General features: G+C 30.1%; 1 protein-coding gene across 1 annotated transcript in view; it reads right to left on the minus strand.

The window, feature by feature from the left end:
* Positions 1–1,298: 1,298 nt before the first annotated feature.
* Positions 1,299–20,905, minus strand: part of LOC107455277 (teneurin-m-like) — a 445,997-nt gene continuing 426,390 nt past the window's right edge. The window contains exons 32-36 of the mRNA XM_016072782.3: positions 13,110–13,369; positions 9,323–9,518; positions 5,468–5,823; positions 3,872–4,148; positions 1,299–1,930 (exon numbers count right to left, since the gene is read on the minus strand). Coding sequence (XP_015928268.1) covers positions 3,874–4,148; positions 5,468–5,823; positions 9,323–9,518; positions 13,110–13,369 — 1,087 coding nt within the window. The 3' untranslated portion in view covers positions 1,299–1,930; positions 3,872–3,873. The remainder of the gene's footprint in view (positions 1,931–3,871; positions 4,149–5,467; positions 5,824–9,322; positions 9,519–13,109; positions 13,370–20,905) is intronic.

Genomic DNA, 20,905 nt, shown 5'->3' on the forward strand with positions numbered 1-20,905 from the left:
TTTGTTTTGCGTTGAGTACTTAAACCCTTATTTATTTGTTTATATATAACTTTTAGGCAAATAAATCCATGTCCAGAGATTAATTTTCAAATTATCAACTCTTGTTGTTGTCAGAATTGTCTTACATTTTAGAATTTTCTTGCATATTAAATGCGTTTTCTGAAGGGATTTTCATTTCGATAAAATTTGTATACGCTAACAGTGTGACATTAAAAATTAATGCTTTTAAGGCCAAATTTGTCCTTATTTTAAATAAAATTTTATAATTTTTATAAAATTTACTTTAAATTTATAATTTTAGCTCCCCTGCTTAAGAAACATAAAATTAAAATTTTAATTGAGCCTTTTTTTATGAAAAATTGTATCAAAAACAGTCGGATGCCTTAAAAGTTCAGTTATTTCTTGATTGAAATCTACCAGCTTTTTTTAAAAATGTTTTTAATATTTTATTTACATAAGTAGGAAAAATCAAATAATTTCGAACATTAGGTTTCTGATTGCTGAATATAATGTTTTCGTAGCATTACTGAAACGTTATTGTTTGTCAGAATTTTACTTAGAGTCTTTTATTTTTTGGTGGATTGGAAAAAAGTATTTATCACTACATTAAATTTTCTTGCTGACAGAATAAAGCAATGTATTTTCATAACTTATATATAATGATTCAAGCAAGAATTAGGATAAGGCTTTTTTGTGTATATACCCTGTATTAGTAAAGCACTTATGCTTTTCCTAATCATATTCTATAAATGTATTATTTCAATATACATTATTTGGAGTATTATCTTTTTATAATAAACAATAAATATGTACAAGAATGATTTATGAGTTACGTAATTTTAAAATTACACTTCCAATATTTTAGCTTTGAGCACCAAAAACCATAGATGATATTTAGATTCATCAATTTATTACTAGATTTTAATTATAAATAAAAATAAAAATTATAGATCTCTGCATAAAGTAAATGCTGAATATGGATAAAATGGTATATTTTAAAATTTCTAAATTTATGTTATCAGGGAAAGACAAATGAATAAATATTATGAAAGGATAGAGTATTTATTTACTTAATAAGAAGAATATTATTTTAAATAAATTATAACATAGAGAAAATTTTATAATTTTTAAAAAATAATCATAAAAAGAATTAAATCATTTGTAAAGAAATTTATTCTCTGTAAAGTGCTGACCCTTTTTTTAAAAAAATGAATAAAAAATATAAAAAGTTCAACTACAATTTTAATTTTTTAAAATATTGATTAATTTGATATTTGTATTTTTCTTAGAAATTCTTATTTTGTTCTCAATTTTAATATTTAAGAAAATTGATTAAATCAAAACTAAATAAAATAATAAAAATTACTAGTAACACTAGAATTAATTTTGATTTCTTAATTTTACTTTTAAATTTTTAAAATAATCGATTGTTGTTACACAAAAGCAATATTCTCTTGATCCATTTTCGTCAACATTCTCTTCGTCTTCAATTCAGATATTCAATTAATCTGAGCTTTCAATGATTCCTCTGATCTCTATACGAGACGCAAACACGCTATAAATCACAACCATTGTTTAGCGATTACGTCAACGATGAAAATGTGATCCATATTCTTCTGCGATTTGATTTCTGCTGTGTATTGTTTGCGGTTAACAGTTATCTGAATTTGTAAAATCCAGACGATTTCTTTCACGTTGAAAAGATAATTGGGAAAGGCTTGAACATTGGGAAGATGTGCACCATGTCGATTTAAAGTTGTCGTAGTCCATTTATTCACTGCTTTTATGAACGCAATAAGTTGCCGAGTTCTTGTGATTGCGCGAAGCTTAAACAAGAGGCTTTTAATGGACGGAACAAGGGGTACCAATTTGTGAACATTCATTTTTCACTGGTTTTGTTGGTCATATATTTTTCTTTTGATATATTCACCTGAAAAAGAGAAATATACTCTAAATTAAAACAATTAACTTTTTTCAGATTTACTATCTAAATCAGACTGACAGTTTTCAAAAATTTAGAACTGGAAAACAGTTAAGAATTTCTTGCTGCGGATTCATGTGACTAGGTATAAATTTTTTACCCGTTCCAGAGTTTATGCTTTTAATTGAAATTTTTTTCGACTGGTAGCGCTGCAGATAGTATATGTGTAATCTAAAAATCAACAATTAAAAAATCACATCAGAACAATTCACGTTATGGCATCTAATTTTGATTGATGGTAGATATTCGGAAAATACTGCAATACGATTTTTTTTCGTTAAAAAATTCCAAAAATTATAATGACATTTTTAATTATTTTGCTTTAATTTACAAGTAAATTGAATCTGCAGGAGTCATTTGCTAAAAATATTGATCTGAAATAAGAATTGTCTTATCACGCGGAGTTTTTCCAAGAATTGTTTTTTTACTTCAACTGATTTCCTGCTACAAATATTTGAAAGCCGTCAGTCGAATTTAGAATAATTTATATCGTAAACAATATTACATGAGGTTGGTTGCATAGTATCTCAAGAGGTTTAAACCGCTCTAGTATTTCAGAAAAAAATAATTTTCTTTGCTTTGGAGATGGCTTGTTACTACTTTAAAATTATGTACCCGAAGTTTTAGCCAAAGAATATATCCAGGTACTCGAATTTGGAATTTTTGTGTAATTGTTTGCAGTAAGCTGCGTGCAAAACTTCAAAAGCGTAGTTATTGAAGCTACAATTTTGAAGTCCGCTGAATTCACTAATTTCTTGAACAAATCTTTAATGATTGAGTTCAAATTTAAAATTACTATACAGAGAAATGTAGGCCTATTTTTTTATTGCCTAATATTTTGTTATAAACAAATTTGTGGTGATTTTGTTTAGGAATTTTAAACCGTAAATAAGAATTAAAAAAAGATAAATAAAAAAAAAGCTCGCTTGTCGAATTTCCTACCATTTTTTGTTCCCATTCTTCTGTATAATTACAAATGTTTTTGTTTTCCATTGTAATTAAAAATAGTATTTGCTGCTAATTAGATTGTACATTTTCTAAAAAAATTTAGGCTTCATTGCACGCCGCTTTGTTTTGCATCTTTTCAGAAAAGCGTTTAAAATTTACTTTAGCAGTTCCCTTTTACAATATACTTTTACAGTTCATTTTCACAGTATAATTTTACAATTCCCTTGTTGTCTGATAAAGGACTTTTCTGAAATTCGATTTATTTTCTTATCTTGCTTAAATGATAAAAAAAATCCCTCATTTTTTGCTTATTTTTGGAATTTGCTTATTTTTAGGAAATTGTGTGAATTAATAATTTGTGATCGTTGCTTATATTAGTTACACTTAGGTGTTTTAATATATGCTTCACTTTTCACACTTCACATTATGTTTTTATTTTCTTATTTTTTTTTTAAAGAAAAAATTCATTTTAAAGCTCTTGAGTTACTTCTTACGGTAAATATTATAACACGAGTTAATGACAAAACAACGTAGCATGGTATGAGTTAATGACAAAACAACGTAGCATGATATGAGTTAATGACAAAGCAACGTAGCATGATATGAGTTAATGACAAAACATGAGTTAATGAAAAAAATTTAGTAATTAAAGACTATTTCAAAAGTATTTATTCTTTTCTTCAAATTAATATTGATATTTATTTTATATAATTAATTGAAACCGATATAAAGGAGGCATTTATAACTCTAACGCTCTCGAGCATTAAACTTTAAATTTTTCTGGAGATAAAAAAAATTTTAATGATAAATTTTGAAATATAGCATTGAAATAATGCAACACATAGAAAAACTGTTGAAGTTTCTGTGTATAGTCACATTCTGATGCAAATTTGGTATCTTGTTATCTTAAAGTATGAAGTCTTATTGTTATATAACACTTACTTTCAAACATCGAAATTTGAACCTGGCTGCAATTTCCGAAAAACGATAGCTGTGGGATCATCAGCTAGTTCTGGATAATTGTCTATATCGTGAGCACTTGTAGCGTAGTATCCGGTCACTGATCCTTTTTCCAGGAGTTCCTTTCTTTCCGACGATGTCCAGTCTCTGGTACCCTTGAAACCGTTTCGAATGAGACTGGTCTCCATTTGCCAGGCGTCATCTGCAGCCTTCCGTTTTGCATGACGAACTAAACGTTTCCTTTCATCTTCGGAGCTTCCTAAAAATGTGATTAAAATGGTAAAGTAAATTGGTTCCTTTTTTTAAAAAAAATTACTGATACACTTGGAAAGAGAAATCGTTTGAAGTTTAAAATAAACTATATTTCAGATTCAAAAAGTTATTTTAAATGTTGAGTCTTAAGTTTTATAGTTTATGTTAATATTCTGATGTAGTTGTCGATTTCTAAATCTAATTGCATATTTTATTATATTTTATCATAGCATATCATGTCTATATTTTATCACCCAATACCCAGCAATGGAGAAAAATGTAGTATTTTTTGATATTTTAAATTTTGTAAAGGTAATGATTGTCAAATATATTTTCAGGCTTTGCATAATGCCTTCTTTGGAAATAAATTATTTCGGAAATGCATTCTACGTTATTACGTGCCTTTATTTTAATATATACTATATGTTTTATGTACTACTTGCTGTTTAAGTTCTTTCGTACCAGGATTCTTCTTAAAAGATGAGAACAATAGTTTTAACAGCAGATAATTTGAATTCTTTTTATTATATTATGTGCACTGAATATTGATTACTTATGCTATATACTTTATGAATAAAATTAAGACTATTATAACTTTTTTTTATTGATTATTGGGACGTCAGATTATCTTAAACTATAAATTTGTAGGAAGAACTATCGGCGCTGCGCACACTACATTTTTTTTGATTTCTTAACTAATTTTAACTTGTTTTAACTATTGTTAACTAATTTTAATCTAAATTTGATGTGTAAGAAAGTGGTATCGTTTTGCGGAAATATTACCTAAAAACAATAGAAAATACTTTAACTTGAAAAATTATTGTAAGAATCGATAAATAAGTTTAAAACATTTTTTATAATTTGTTTTCGTTAAAATAATAATGCGTTTCAAAACACTAAACTTCTTTCTCTAGGAATTTTTCACACAGTAGTAAAATCTAACTATTTCTGCCAATATTTAAGCATATTGTCAAGTAACTAAGCTATTTAAATTTTCAATTCTATTTTCATTCGTAAACATCTGATTACTACTTAAAAAGCTTTCTTCTTGGTCGTTGTATTGCCTCAGTTAACATCATAAATATCCAAAATTGGCCAATTTGGTAAGAAATAATATTACAAATATTGTTTTATATATTTATCATAGGAAAAAATTTATATCATAAATTTAAGAACTTGATCAAGCTTAGAGTCACTTTTAAATCATTAAAACTTAAGTTTACACAATTAAAAACATTACTAATTTTCACTGTTACATTTTATAGACTTATAAATGTAAAAAAATAAATGGCTCAAAATTATAGCAAAGATTGTAGTTCAACTTACCACCATATCGTATATTCAGCAACAAAGCTGGGCTTCTTAATCTCAAGTCCACATGAGTATCACCAGCATGCATAGTAACATTGAACATTGTTCCCAGTCTTTGTAATTGGTCCCAGTCTTCCTGAACTCGTTTCTGATCCGGTTGAACGAGAAAGAACGAATCCTGTCCATTCAAAGAATAGCGAACATCCACGAAGGCAGTATCGTTAAGAACTTCGGTCATGACATCTCGAAGAATGGGACTGGCATCACTCAAAACGTGAATGTATGCCCGACCTTCGGATGTGGACATGAGTAGGCCATCACCTAGAACTGAAGGTAAGTTGGCGAACTGAGCTTGCAGATCAGCTTGGTACCTGTTCAAATGAAAATGATGAAATGTCATTTTAGATAAATTCCACATTACATGTCAAATTTTTTTTAATGCAATAGAAGTTCAGTTTTCGTTGGTAAAAGTTTAAACCATCTACCCAACATCAATGCTTTTTGTAATTGGACAACTTCAAGTGACGTCATTGTAGGTAAATCGTGGCATTTGTCGATCCAGAAGCCGATCGGGTTCGACACACACGCATGACATTGCTTACAGGTATCCAATTAAATCTAATTAAAACTGCATGGTTAGGCATAAATGCTTCACTTCTTTTCGAGTTGCAAGTACCCAATTAGATACCAGCCAGTAACGTCATCGTATCTAAATCGGGGCATTTGTCGATTTAGAAGCCAATTAGGTTCGACACACACGCGTGACACCACATACAGGTATCTATTTGAAAATGATTTACATCACATGGTTAGGCATACTCACTAAATTTCTTATCGGGTTGCAAGTATCCAATTGCGTTTTAATGCAATCTTCCATAATAATAAAGTGATGAGAAAGTGAGTGTGCGCCTCTCTCATAACTTTAAAATCGTTTGCGCTGCATTGCTAATTTTGGATAGTGGTTAAAAGGGGCAATTTTAGCCTCCGAGCCTAAAACTTGTTCAAAAATTCCAATAAGATCGTACGAATCTGAAGAGAGGAATTGCCATTGTTCCTATGCCAACTAGGTATTGTTTTAAAGAAAACTGTAGATGATTCTGTTTTATCAAATATTTAAAAAGATATCGTCATTGCTGTTTGCAAACTTATAGCTTTCATTAACTAAAAAGTTTATCGCACGTTTTCTATTATTTTATGAGACACCGTTGTAATGAAGTGTGGGTATCTCGATTCTGATTGGTTGTGGTAATGTGGCATTTGTTTACGTTAGCAACTGTTCTTTCCATTCTATTTCGAGTAAGCCAAGCTCATCAAGTATCGATTCTCTTAAGGGGTACATTTTCTATTCTCATTCACAAAGATTTCAATTCTTTCACCATGTATTTCTAAACACAAAGAAAGGCACGAAACCATGTAGAAAATGAACTACTTTGAAAGAAAAATTAATTTATGTTTTTCAGGAGTACTAATTGATTTAAAAGAAAAGTAAAAAATTGCTATACCATTATTTTTTGACACCTATGATGCTCAATTAATTTGTAATAGACAAGGGAGGTCTTAGTAGGGAAAAATTTAAAAACGTTTTATGATATTTTCGTTGGAAATCTTCAATTTTCCTTTAGTTTTACGAATTCATTTAGTCAATTTTGACATTTACTTGTATATTATTTAATTTATAAATAGCTTTGGTCAAAAATACTAAGCTAATACAGTTTATATAATAAATTTTTTCCATCACTTTTTAAATTTTTTCGAGTGTGGCCACCTTTAGTCACTATTGTTATTATGGTAATTGATCCAGTTTTAATAGGTACCAAACATACTAATATAGGTTTACGAAGCATTATATTATATTTTTGGTATCTTTTATGTTTGGTATCTTTTAGAACCCCACTATTACTGTGCAGTTTTAGTATAGATTCTGTGGAAAGAGGTATTTCACGATCCTTTAGGAATGAATAAAGAGGAAAAAATAATTTAATTGTGGTAAATGTTGGCTATCACGAGACAGCCTCGAGTAAAGGCATCATGCCAAATTATACTGAATACAGTTAATCTTCATTATTGTGGGACAAACAACTAAAAAGGTGCATTGCTTAATCTGAACGTGTTTGCTTAGGTAAAAACACCAGGGACGATAAAAAATAATAAATAAATACAAGAAATCGAAATTGTTTTAGCTTTATTTGTTACGTGGATATATTTTTTTCAAATTTGGACATTTTTTTCAGTATTGTTCGGGACTGATTTATTGATTATTTACTTTTTGTTGTTTATTGATTATTATTCAGCTAGTAAAAAATAATGTCGATGTTGCTTAGATGGTTTAAACCTTTACCAACAAAAGCGTCTAAAGTAACATTTAAAACAAGTGATCACGAAAAGTTTTTAATAAGCTACGATTGTCGAAAAAACTTTTTGCAAGGTATAGAACAAAGTATTTTGCTACAACATATAGCAATCTCATTTATAAAGATATTTTTTTTGCGAAATTAAAAAATAGTCTTTCAACAGGATTCTACTTCAGCACAAGACACTAGGTAAGATTCCAAACGCATAGCACACTTTTATGCCTTTATTACAACACAAGTGTGGCACCCTTATTCACCTGTTAGTTATAAATCCCATGGGTTGTTTCAATTGGTTGATCTTAGAGATACGGGTGTGGGCTACGATTCATAAAGCCTTGGGATTCTTTCAAAAACTCCTTGTGCAAGGAGTGGAATGAAATAGATAAAATGCGTTATTGATTTTAGTAGAAAATTTTGTGACACACTAACAGCTGTGCAGTAAACCCGAAGACAATTAACTTTTAACTGTAGTAATTATGTAATGCGTAGTAATGTGTTCATGTTCATTTGAAAGTTCCTGGTCAGACAGCGTGTATAACACCTAAGCTTGTACTTCTCTCTCCAAACTTCGACATCACAACCGTTGAGAAGATTTTCAGTCAGGATAGAGTAAACGTTCACCTTGCTGCGTATATACGCAGATTGTTTTGTTTACCGCCAGGATCACACGCAACCAACCAGCGGGGAGATGAGTCTTAACCATCTGCACCGCAGGAGAGGCCTGTTGAAAGTGAACCATGTTCCCTACGGATGTGTTAAAGTGAAGTTTCATTTTTTAAATAGAGCGAAAAAAAACAGAAAAATAAATGAAACTTCAAGTACAAAAGATAATAATATTCAAAATTTCATTTATGGAATTGTCCGAAACAAATTAATGGAGCTTCAAGTACAAAAGAGCAATAGTACGGTTTTTTGCTCGTATATATATGTTAGTATGATTTGAAAGACCTGGTCAAGTTAAACCATTTACTACTAAATAATTTGCATTTATATCAACTCGTTAGAATTTATAATTAAAACTTAGATAACGAAGTTTCAAAAAGCATATATTCTTAAACATTCCTATACTAGTATACTTTTCAAAAAGATACTTTGATCTACAAGTTATTTTCTCCCGTAATTATGTCTATATTAAGGCCATTTTGTGACGGAGTTTTTTAGTTGCCTTTGTATCATTAATCTCAGTCAGCTTTAAAACATTTTATTAATCCGAAGAATAAGGTACTAAGAGTACCGCCGGAAGAAGTTCCAAAGAAACTCTTTCATTTGAGCCATTTTCTTTTTGGGAAAGGAATTCCACTCCGACTACCAGACGCATCCTGCATTATTATGAGACCGAAATCTCTTCCAAAAAAAGAAAAACCATTTTTAGAAGATATAGAGATTGAGGAGGTGAGAAAATAAGTTGGAAACGAAAATAAAAAAAAGAAAAGTTGACCCGGAAATGTCGACAACAGGAAGAGAGATGATAAGATTAATGTAGGACGATCTTGAAAAGACTTAAGAATAAGAAGCTCACTTGGAATCTGAAAGTGGAGATGCGCTGAGTCTAGCAAAGTGCTTGGTAACGACTTCCGCTGTGCAGCTAAGTCCAGAAATCACCGGAAGGCTCTGTCTCAGGGTTACTCGGCCGGGCATTGAAGTCCGGTCAGAGAATGGACTGTGGAGATAGTAGTCCATATTGTAGCCGAATGACGACAGCCACTTTGGTAAACCTGAAATCAAAAGAATGTTACTGAATGCATACAGTTATTACTAAAGATTCGATTATTCGGTATTATTTGTAAGACGAACAGATTTTAATGTCATGAATTAAATTATAATTTTAATTCGAAGGCTGGTTAGTCTATTTAATGACCTTTGTTTAGTTTATTTTCATCGAAGTTTAATTAAATAAAAGCCATTTATAATTTTTGATAGCTATTTTGATAAGAGTAAGATTTAAAAAAACACACTCATAGATCGATAATTGAAGACTCGATGGTTGGGAGATTAATTATATTAATACAAATATTCAAGTTCTATTAAAAAATAAATATTTATTTAAAGGACAGAATATGTTTGTTTTATAGTATTTTTTTAAGTTTGTTTTCTGAATCCTTTGTTAGAACTTTCGAACCACTGAAAAGACAACATATGTTTATTTTTTAACATTTTTTTAGTTCGTTTTCTCAGTAATTAGTCAGAACTTTTGATCCACGGATTAGAGAGAGTTTATTTATTTTACAGATTCTTTTTCATTTGCTTTCTTGGTTTATAGTCAGAACTTTTGATCCATGGATAAGACAGAATAGCTTTATTTTACAGATTTTTGTTAAATTAGTGTTCCGTGGATCGAAAGTTTGAACTAAGTAGTTTTATTTTACAGATTCTTTTCAGTTTGTTTTCTCAGTACTTAGTACTGAGAAAATTTAGTCAGAACTTTTAATCCACGGATAAGGTAAAGTATATTTATTTTACAGATTCTTTTTAGTGCTACCGTTAAAGTGTGAAATCCCTTTATTTCGTAGAATAACTAGGTATTTCATGACAAGTCAGTTAAAGTATATGAAATGTTTGACTTCTACGATTTAACTAGGCATTTTATAGAACATCGATTCGTTAAATTATGAAATACGACACTCCAAAGTTCTTTAAACCGGTTCTAGCTGCTTTTAGTCAGTTTTGAACAGCTTTTAGCTATGACGTTAGCAATGACGTGTGTGTAAGCTTCATTCCGATGTTTTTAGACGTAGTTATTAATCTGAGCATTATGAGCAATAATTTATATCATCGGTTTCTCATTATTATTTATCAATTAATCATCCGCATTAGAGATAAAATGTATTTTTCGAGAGATTTTAGCTATTTATGATCAATTAATTTATAAAATAACTTTGAAATTGTTTATTTTTCACTTTAGTGGTCTATCATTATTTTATAGAATACCTAGATAAAGCATGGCATTTTTCATTGATTATATACTTTAACTGATTATATATATATATATATATATATATATACATGCTATATATACATATATCATGCGTTGTTGTATTCGGAGAAAATAAAGAACATTTTTATGCTCAAAAATCTAATAAAGGGATCTTAAAATTTCGGATGACTTAAATAAAATATTCCCTTTTTTCTGAACATAAATTTATTCTCTCAAATGATTATCAACATTTTCGTTTTAAGGTGCATGAAAGAACGATAAAAAGTTTTTAATATCTTAAACTTCTTTTAGTTAATCAAAAATCGATAATCCCACTTTTTAAAATTAGCCTCATGAAGAAATTCTATTTCACGCTTCACGCCGAACTGCCGTAAAAACACCTTTTTTTTATGACCATACCTTGATTTTGTTGTGGTCTCAGGAAGGAATCCATAAGTCTTTGAATAAGTCTCAGATATTGGAAAAAAAAAGAGTTATTGATCCGATATTTTTAAAAATAAAAGCTCCTGCTCCATTATGGCTTTAATTCGAGATTTACTCGATATTTTGGAAGAAGACGTTTCAGTAAAAAGTTGCATGTTAATTGAGTTTTCGCAAGAAAGAAAGCAATTGACATTTTGGATTTTAATGAATTATATACAGGGAGATTCAGTTCAGCGGACATCGTTAGAATTGAGAATTGCATAATAACCTATGGCCAGAAATGTTATAGTATGCCGATAGGGGCGCTTCTCTAATGTAGACTAGCCATTCTTGTGCTTTTGAACTGGTTCATTTATTTATCTAAATTAATTATTTTAACTTTTTTTTAACAATTATAATCTCAAATAGCATTCAAATAGACTCAAAGATAACTGTTTAATTGTACTTTAAAAATAATTAACAAAAACCAAATGTACGGGAAACTTAGGCGCAATTAAACGTCTAAGTTTCCCGTGCATTAATAAAAAGATGTATACATCATCACACATGAATCAAACAGATGTATACGTTACCGGGAATGATCGAAATCAAGAGAATGTCGACTCACACCAGTGAATGTTGACAATCACATAGTCGGTTTGGTGAAAGTCTGAACTATATGTTATATACGATTTGATATTAATTTATTCGTTGATATTATTATATTTATTCGATATTTTAATATCTGCTGTGGATAGATTAGGAGAAACATCAGTGTTCGGAGTACCGGTTAAATGCACGCAGGGTAGTGTCACTTGACCTTAAAAAAACCATTGACGTAGGGCATATCGGGCAGTGGCATTTAACTAGACCTGGCATATCTTTCGGACATTTATCAAATCGACTAACTATTTATCAAATCGACTACAACAACCTACAAATTTGGTTAGTCACAGTAACATATACATGAATCAAATATCTACAATTCCAAATCATTTTTCCAACTTTATTTTTTTTAAATATTTTTTTAGCATTTAGTATTTTAGCTCTTCTCTCGTGGAACTTAACTATATCCATCCATTAATTGTTTCAAACTTTAACAATTGAGACGTTATTATACAGTGGCTTAGGCACTGGGCTATTGTTTTTGAATGACACAAGGATACCAACAAGTCACGAACTTACCCCTCATCCTGGGTTTTATACCCGGTTGTGGCTTGAAGTCTATTTCATTTTAGACGGATAATCATCAACCTGTCTTTGAATTAAATGCCGACCAATGTACATCACATTAACCGGCCATCATGTATATCTCACTGACAACAATGCCTCGTTAGCCTCAAAGTTATAGGGCTTTAAACTTAATGACCTCCACGATAATAACTGATTTATAAAGTAATGTTCTACTTTTACTTCAAAATTGTGGGAGCTATACTTAATAGTACTGAACCGCTTGTGTTGATTTAGAATTATTTTGAATTTTAACTTGATATATTCACTTGAAAAGATTTTATTTTCTATTGAACACATGCTTTTTTCTGAATATTTAATTAGATTTTCCCCAGTTGGTTAATAAAAAAGTGGTACAAGTAGAAGAAAATAATATACTAATTTTTTCAGCTTATGAACATTCAAACATTCTTACATTTCGAAAAATAAAAATATAATTTTTGTGACAAATCGCCTACTTTTCCCTTGTTTGGATTTTGTAAAATAGGTTTTGTTTAAATTTGATTATTTTTGAATAATTAAAGCATTATTAATTATTGCTACGAGCCATTTATTCTTCTTTGTGAGGATTTTATGACACAGGATTTGTTTAAATATTATTTTATAACTTTAGGTTTGAAACAAAAATTGATAAATCTAAACCGAATTATTCAAATTTCATACCAGCCTTACCTATTTGCTGTTACAGTACTTAAATAATATGAAAGTTTTGAAAAAAATTTCTGATTTTTTAACTTACCCATCATCAAATCTTCTTCCGAAGGTCCAGAACTTAGAGGATCATTGTTTTTGAATCTGTACATATGAATATTGTGTGGAGCTCGAAGCACTCTAGATATCTCTTCCCATTCGGGGGACAACCATTGTGCTACTTCTGGCTGGTATGCGCGACCATCGAAGAAAAGAAGTTTAGTGTAAGGATCTCTGATGCCATTCCAGTAGTCAATATACAATGGAAAGTCAGGATTTGAGTCAGAAAGAATTTCGCCAAATGGTGATCTAAATAAAAAGGAAATTTGATCTAAGTAAAAGGAATTAAGAAAAACAAACAACATCTGCATTACTTCAAGTTTAGATTCAAATTATTTTCATGTATTTCATTTAGAAATAATGATATTCAATAATGACTTTTAAATTGAGGATTAATGTGTCTTGTATGCTATTTTTAATGCATGTAATTAATAATGTGCAATTTTTAATTAAGAAATAATTCCACTGTCACAATTGTGATACTCTGACTTTCTCGGTATTGTAATGTATACTATGTTTATATCATTGTTTATATTAGTCTAATAGGCTTATCTCAATGTTGTTTTCCCCACATAGACTATTTTAGACCACATAGACTATTCCACTTAACTGATATCTGTATTTCATTCCCTCTCTACAGGCCCGTCCATTTTACTGATATCAGTATTCCATTTCCCTGTATATTTCAGTCTATCCTACTGATATCAACGTTCCTTTTCCCCATAAAAAACAGTTCATTCTTCTGATATCAGAGTGCAATTTTCCCGTATTTACCAGTTTATTCGACTGATATCAATGTTTCAATTCCATATATAGGCTTGTTGACTGTATAGATTTACTCTACTGATATCAATATTCCAAAACCAGTCCACTGTACTGATCTGCTTGGTATCAGTGTTCCACTTCCATGTACAGATCAATAATTTTTTTATTGATTTCAATTGATCATTTTTTGTTGAGTGAATACCATGTAAATTAGTAAGCGAAAATTGCTATTCAAATGAGAGGAAGCAAACTAACTCTGATGTTCCTCAAATAAGGCAAGCGCAGATTGATTTCAGTAGATAATATTTTTGCATGAATTAATCCTCCTCCCATTTGCTTTGAGAGAACTCAAAAATAACTGCACTGAAAAAACAGAGGTCTAATATCTCTCCGAATTAGATCTTGAAGTTTTGTATAATAACACATTTGTTCAACTTGAGTTTTCATGTACAATTTAAAAGGTGTAAGTAAGCTTTAAACATCGAAAATGGGACATTTGTTTCAAAGATCACTTGCTTTTACATCATTCGTTAAATATTTTCATTACCGATAACTCCAATGTTAGCTCGTTTTGATTTCGTCTGTAATTGCTTACAATCAATAACGAGTTCACGAGTATTTGTGACTGTCTTGAATGTAACTTCGTTAAAAATGTGTATATATGTTTCCAGTTGTGCAATAATGGTATTTATATTTAAGTTTATCCACTCTCTGTAAACAGTATTAAATATTTTTACAATTTAAAATATACATCTATATTTCTTCCTGCTCTGTTAAGTCTAGTTTTTATTTGTCTTAATATTCACTTAGCTACGCTCATATTTCATTTACTAACTCATTTTATTTTAAGAATTTGTGTATGCAACCTAAATCACTGATTCTTATTTTATATTGTCTCGTAAAAATAACTTTACTAATTCTTATATATGTATCATATCTTACTGTAATTATAAATTGTAGTGTTAATAAATAGCAAACATAGTGGCGGCAATTTTACACCAAGTAGTGTAAAAAAACACCCTGGGTGTTCACAGAACCATGAACTATCGTTTGTAGTAGGTATCAGTGCAGTGGAACATCACTTTGTTGTAAAGTAGTTGTCATGTTCTGATACACGACCACACAACCATATTCTGATACACGAAAATTATTCACAATATGCTTAACTCTAAGTTTATGTTTTACTCAAGTAGTACTTTGTGACGAATAATGTGTAGTCATTTGGCGAAAATTACTACAAATTTCTACAAAGTTTTTCAAGTTTTAAAGAATTTAAAATTAAGAGGAAACACTCTATAAATAGCTGATCCCTATTAGTTTATTTCGATTTATTGTAAAATAAATATTTTTTTAAATTCAAAACTAAATTATGTACTTGAAAAAATAGTATTGTTTCAAATTTTGAGATTAAAATGTAATTTGTCAACAAATAAGCTTGTTTTAATCGCATTTTTAATAAAGTCATGTTATCGTGTTTAGGATATGGATAAACTTGTGAGATGACAGCTAGAAAAAAAAATGGATCGAGTAATAGGGTTCAAGATTACAAGTATATTTTCTTGTGATTTTCGTAAGTAATTATTCTGATGTTTATCTTTTTTCACATTCCATGTTGATGTACCACATAGTATTGGTAAGACGAGCACATTGTGAAAGTTTGAAAATACCTTTATATTTTTGTTCGATTCATAACTTCAGTTTCTTTGTATAACAATTGAAATTAATAAATTTTCGATCTCTCTAAAATAATTCGTTGAAAATCAGTGTCTTATTTATGAACACGATTCTGCCTGAACAACTTCTTAATGGCAGCAAATGGCAATCGGTCTCATTCTGAAGTCAAACAAATCTGGTTAAAGTGTGAGAATGTGCGGCAAAGTAAGTGAAATTTCACGTGTGCTGAGTTTTTCACCTTAATAACTCAGATTGAGCCCAGTATAAGTTCAAGACCAATATTTCAGTAATAGACTGACCCCTACGAATACAGTTCCTCTGGACGCTTTCTTATTAGTACAGCACCTACAGCTCTTTCAAAAGAGGAGTATTTTAGTACAATAAAAACCTCGTTTTGATCGCATGAAAGTTAAACAGTCGATGCTTTTATTTAACGTTGTTTTTCGAAGCTCTATCGCCAAGGAAAATAAAAAACCACAGCTTAAGTGCCTCACACTTAAAGCAATGCGATGATTTTAAACTGTAAATATTATCTTGTAGTGAAGAATTATCTGGGATTTAGAACGGACTAATAACTTAACTATTTTAAAACTTATTAAAATTCCTAATCTCCAATTTGGCGACATTTTTTGTTCTAGAGGAAAATAAACAAAATCATTGGCTTATTCTCAGTTTTTTCAATTTTTTATGAGCCCAGGTAAAGCAGCATTGGACTAAGTTTTTAGATATTACAAAATTGGACCACAAACTCTTTTCATTTTCACAAGCCTGAGAATTTTCGCCAAATTGACGTTTTCGCCATTTTCAAAATAAGACTAGACAGCTGTGGCTTTAGATAGGCTAAACTTGACCTAACAGTCGTGAGTAACAGTTGTAGACTCACAACATCATTTCATAATACGACGGAGCCTTCGAAAAACAGCCCTAAGGAGCGCAGCCTGACAGCAGGACGCTATGAAGTCAAAATGCCGCCGTTATTTAGGTGGTTTCAATGGTTATTTTTATTTTATATTTTGTGACATTCGCCAATTATAATAATCATCTTTTTTTATATTTGACTTTCAAATTAGCTTAGAAATTGCTGAGTCAAACAGCATGAACTTTTTTTTTGGGCGTATGATTTCATGTTTTTTAGCAGAACATTTAATTGTAATCTATAATCAGTATGTTAAGAGTTAATCAACATATACAACTTTTCAAACTCATTTTAAATTATTTATATACTATAATCATTTCATATAAGTATGCAAAGAAAAACATAAATTACATTTCAACTTTCTAAAAACTATTATTAGCACAGTTAATTAATGCAATTTGTTTACTTTTCTTTCTGCATAATGAATAAATTATTTTTCAAGAGAATATTTAAAAAAAATGTTTATGTGTAAATAAGAAGGAACTAATAAAAAATATTGACTAAGGTATGAGTGGTGTTTTTCTGCTCACAAATTTTTTTTCAAATAAAAGGACTTTTTTTCTTGAAAAAAAAGGAAAGGTGAAAACATGTTTGATTTTGAGAGGTTTTTCAGGATATTTTTTTTAAATACTAAGTTCACTTCGCAGGATAATTTTTATGAAATAGAAATTGCATTGATGTGCCNATCCCCTCCCACGTGAACCTTCACTTTAATGATCTGGCCGATGAACTGGCCAAGGAGGGCTCCAATGATCCCATAGATAGTAGTGGCCTTCTAACATACAATGAAATCTATGCAAAAGTAAAGGCCGACAATAATAGGACTTGGAGGATTCCACCTAGTTGTGAATGGTATCAACAAAATAGTCCTGGGGCTGACCTGGAGCTAAAAGGTGATAGGAAACTGCAGACAGCTATCACAAGACTAATCACGGGTCATACCCGCAGACCCTATCTCCGCATTACCCGCATTTGTTCAGGGTCAAAAGACGTTCCCTGTATGCCTAAAATGTAATGCTCACCAGGCTTCACCTGATCATTTGCTGTCCTGTATGGGACTGGAGAAAAATTTTATTTTGGAGGATCCGCAGATGGTGTTTGATTTTCTGTCGGTGAACGGTCTCCTGGACTTGGTCTAGCCTTGTTCTGGGCCAAGAGGAATAAGTACCACCACCACCACTCTACTGATATCAATATTCCAAGACCATTCCACTGTACTGATCCGCTTGATATCAGTGTTCCATTTTCGCATACAGATCAAAATTTTTTTTTATTGATTTCAATTGATCATTTTTTGTAAGGTGAATACCATGTATATTAGTAAACGAAAATTACTATTCAAATAAGAGGAAGCAAACTAAGACAGATGTTCCTGACATAAGGCAAGCGCAGATTGATTTCAGTAGATAATTTTTTTGCAAGAATTAATCCTCCTCCCGTTTGCTTTTGAGAAAACTCAAGAATAACTACACTGAAAAAACAGAGGTGTTATATCTCTCCGAATTAGATCTTGAACAACCCTAAGTGTTTCGTATAACAACACATTTGTTCAACTCAAGTTTTCATGTACAATTTAAAAGATGTAAGTCAGCTTTAAACATCGAAAATGGGAAAAGTTTTTCAAAGATCACTGGCTTTTACATCGTACGTTAAATATTTTCATTACCAAAAAAATCCAATGCTTGCGCCTTTTAATTCCGTCTGTATTTGCTTACAATCAATAATGAGTTGATGAGTATTTGCGGTTGTTTTAAATGTTGCTTTTCATCTGCAGAAACGTAACTTCGCCGTTAAAAATGTGTATGTATGTTCCTACTTGTGCAATAATGGTATTTATATTTAAGTTTATCCACTCTCTGTAAACTGTATTAAATAGTTTTATTATGTAAAATATTTATCTTTATTTATTCCTGCTCTGTTAGGTCTAGTTTCAATTTGTCTTAATATTCACTATGCTACGCTCATAATTCATTTGCAGACTCACTTTATTTTAAGAATTTGTGTATGCAGCCTAAATTACTGATTCTTGCTTTATACCTAACAGTCATGAGTAACAGTTGCAGACTCATAACATCGTTTCATAATACGGCGGAGCCTTCGAAAAGCAGCCCTAAGGAGCGTAGCCTGACTACAGGACGCTATGAAGTCAAAACGACACTATTATTTAGGTGGTTTTACTGGTTGTTTTTATTTTATTATTTTTGTGACATTCGCTAATTATACTCATCATCTTTTTTATATTTGACTTTCAAATTAGCTAGAAATTGTTGAGTGAAACAGCATGAACTTTTTATTTTTGAATGTATGATTTCATGTTTTTTAACAGAATAATTAATTGTAATCTGTGATCAGTATTTTAAGAATTAATCCACATATACAACTTTCAAACTCATTTTTAATTATTTATCTACTATAATATACTATGTCATTTCATATAAGTAGGCAATGAAAAACATAAATTACATTTTAACTTTTTAAAAACTATTATTAGCACAGTTAATTAATGCAATTTGTTTACTTTTCTTTCTGCATAATGAATAAATTATTTTTCAAGAGAATATTTAAAAAAAATGTTTATGTGTAAATAAGAAGGAACTAATAAAAAATATTGACTAAGGTATGAGTGGTGTTTTTCTGCTCACAAATTTTTTTTCAAATAAAAGGACTTTTTTTCTTGAAAAAAAAGGAAAGGTGAAAACATGTTTGATTTTGAGAGGTTTTTCAGGATATTTTTTTTAAATACTAAGTTCACTTCGCAGGATAATTTTTATGAAATAGAAATTGCATTGATGTGCCTTATGAATATTCATTTGATTAAAAAAAAACATGGTTTATAAAGTTTTTTTTCCTTCTAAATATAAAAGAAAAATGTTGTGGTATACGCATGGGGAAATTCATATAAGTTGTTGATGCTTAAAAATAAGAGTAAGTCTGCTAAATAATTTTTCAGAGTTGTAAATATTTTTATCTTATGCAACCTGTTGGTATATTTTACAACATGCCGAAAAAAATGGTCCTTTTCAAAAACATATTTGTAGCGTAGAAACTTTACACAACTTCTGGTACTTCAGGAATTCATAAATATGATAATTTATGTCATCTCCATTTTTCTTTCAGGGATTAGTTGGAGCGAATAATATTTAGAGAGAGATTATCAAAAGCATTTTTATTAAAAGATATTTGTATTTAAGCTTGTGTTTAAAGATACGTAGCCTTTAGAATTCATGGAAAAGGAGGCATAGTTAAGTCTAAATAAAGGTAATAGAACGTTTTTCTTCATTTTAAAGATGAAATAATTTGTAGAATAACATCTGCAACTGTGTTTATATGACTACTTTATAGGCTTGTGTAGTTTGGACACTATTTATTAAACAATTTTCACTATACAAATGGTTAGAGATCTTATCGACTGTCTGTTGGGTTAGTGATCTTATCGACTGTCTGTTGAGATAGAATATTCATTTAGTCTATAGAATTCATGAAAAAGAGGCATTGTTAAGTCTGAATACAGATAATAAAACGTTTTTCTTCATTTTGAAGTTGTAATAATTTATAGGATAATATCTGTAACTGCGTGTATACGATAACTTAATAGGTTTGTATTGTTGGGACACTATTTGTTAAACAAATTTTACTATAAAAATTTTTCGAGATCTTATCAACTGTCTATTTATTAATATATAGAATTCAAAAGCAGATCTCTTGTAGTTTATTTTTAAAATCCTTGCTAAAAATAGAGTCAAGGAAATGTCATAAATAATTGTTTACGCAAATAAACAATAAAAAAAAGCTACCAGAATTTTTGATTGTCGGAGAAAACAAGGGTTAACAAGTGAATCTTAGGTAATCAAACTGGCTTTGATGTTTTTCATTCCACCTTCTTTATTAGTGATTTAATGTATTTAGATAGCATTTCGTCATTTTTAGACATATTCTTTAAGTCCTAATAGATTTTTTTTGCCTATTTTTTTAGATTGATTCTAAAAATGTGTTTTAACCGCTTTCCTGATTATCCCGAGTGAACTCGGGTACGTATACATTGCAAATATTTATTATCCCGAGTATACTCGGGCACAGCAGAATTCGTCAATACGTTTTGTTTTATCACGTTTTTATTCGGCCGGAACCAAAAAAAAAATAGCAATAATCTGCTGTGATTGGAATTTTGTCAATATTTGTTTGGGAGTTTTGCTATTTGTGGAACTGCAGATGTGCTTTGCACAATTGTATATACGATGGTTGATGAATTTACACAGAAAAAAAGAGTAAAAAAATGGCGTTCGAGAGCGAAAGTGAAAGTAATGCAGATGATTTTTCAGATTATGAAGATGTGAACATGTAGAAAGACTAACATTTAACTTTTTTTCATTTGCCCGAGATATGTTGGGATAGTAACCTGACGGTAAATTAAATATTTTTTACGCATAAAA

This window comes from Parasteatoda tepidariorum, chromosome 4 (genome assembly GCF_043381705.1).
Source record: "Parasteatoda tepidariorum isolate YZ-2023 chromosome 4, CAS_Ptep_4.0, whole genome shotgun sequence".
NCBI classification, from domain to species: Eukaryota; Metazoa; Arthropoda; class Arachnida; order Araneae; family Theridiidae; genus Parasteatoda; species Parasteatoda tepidariorum.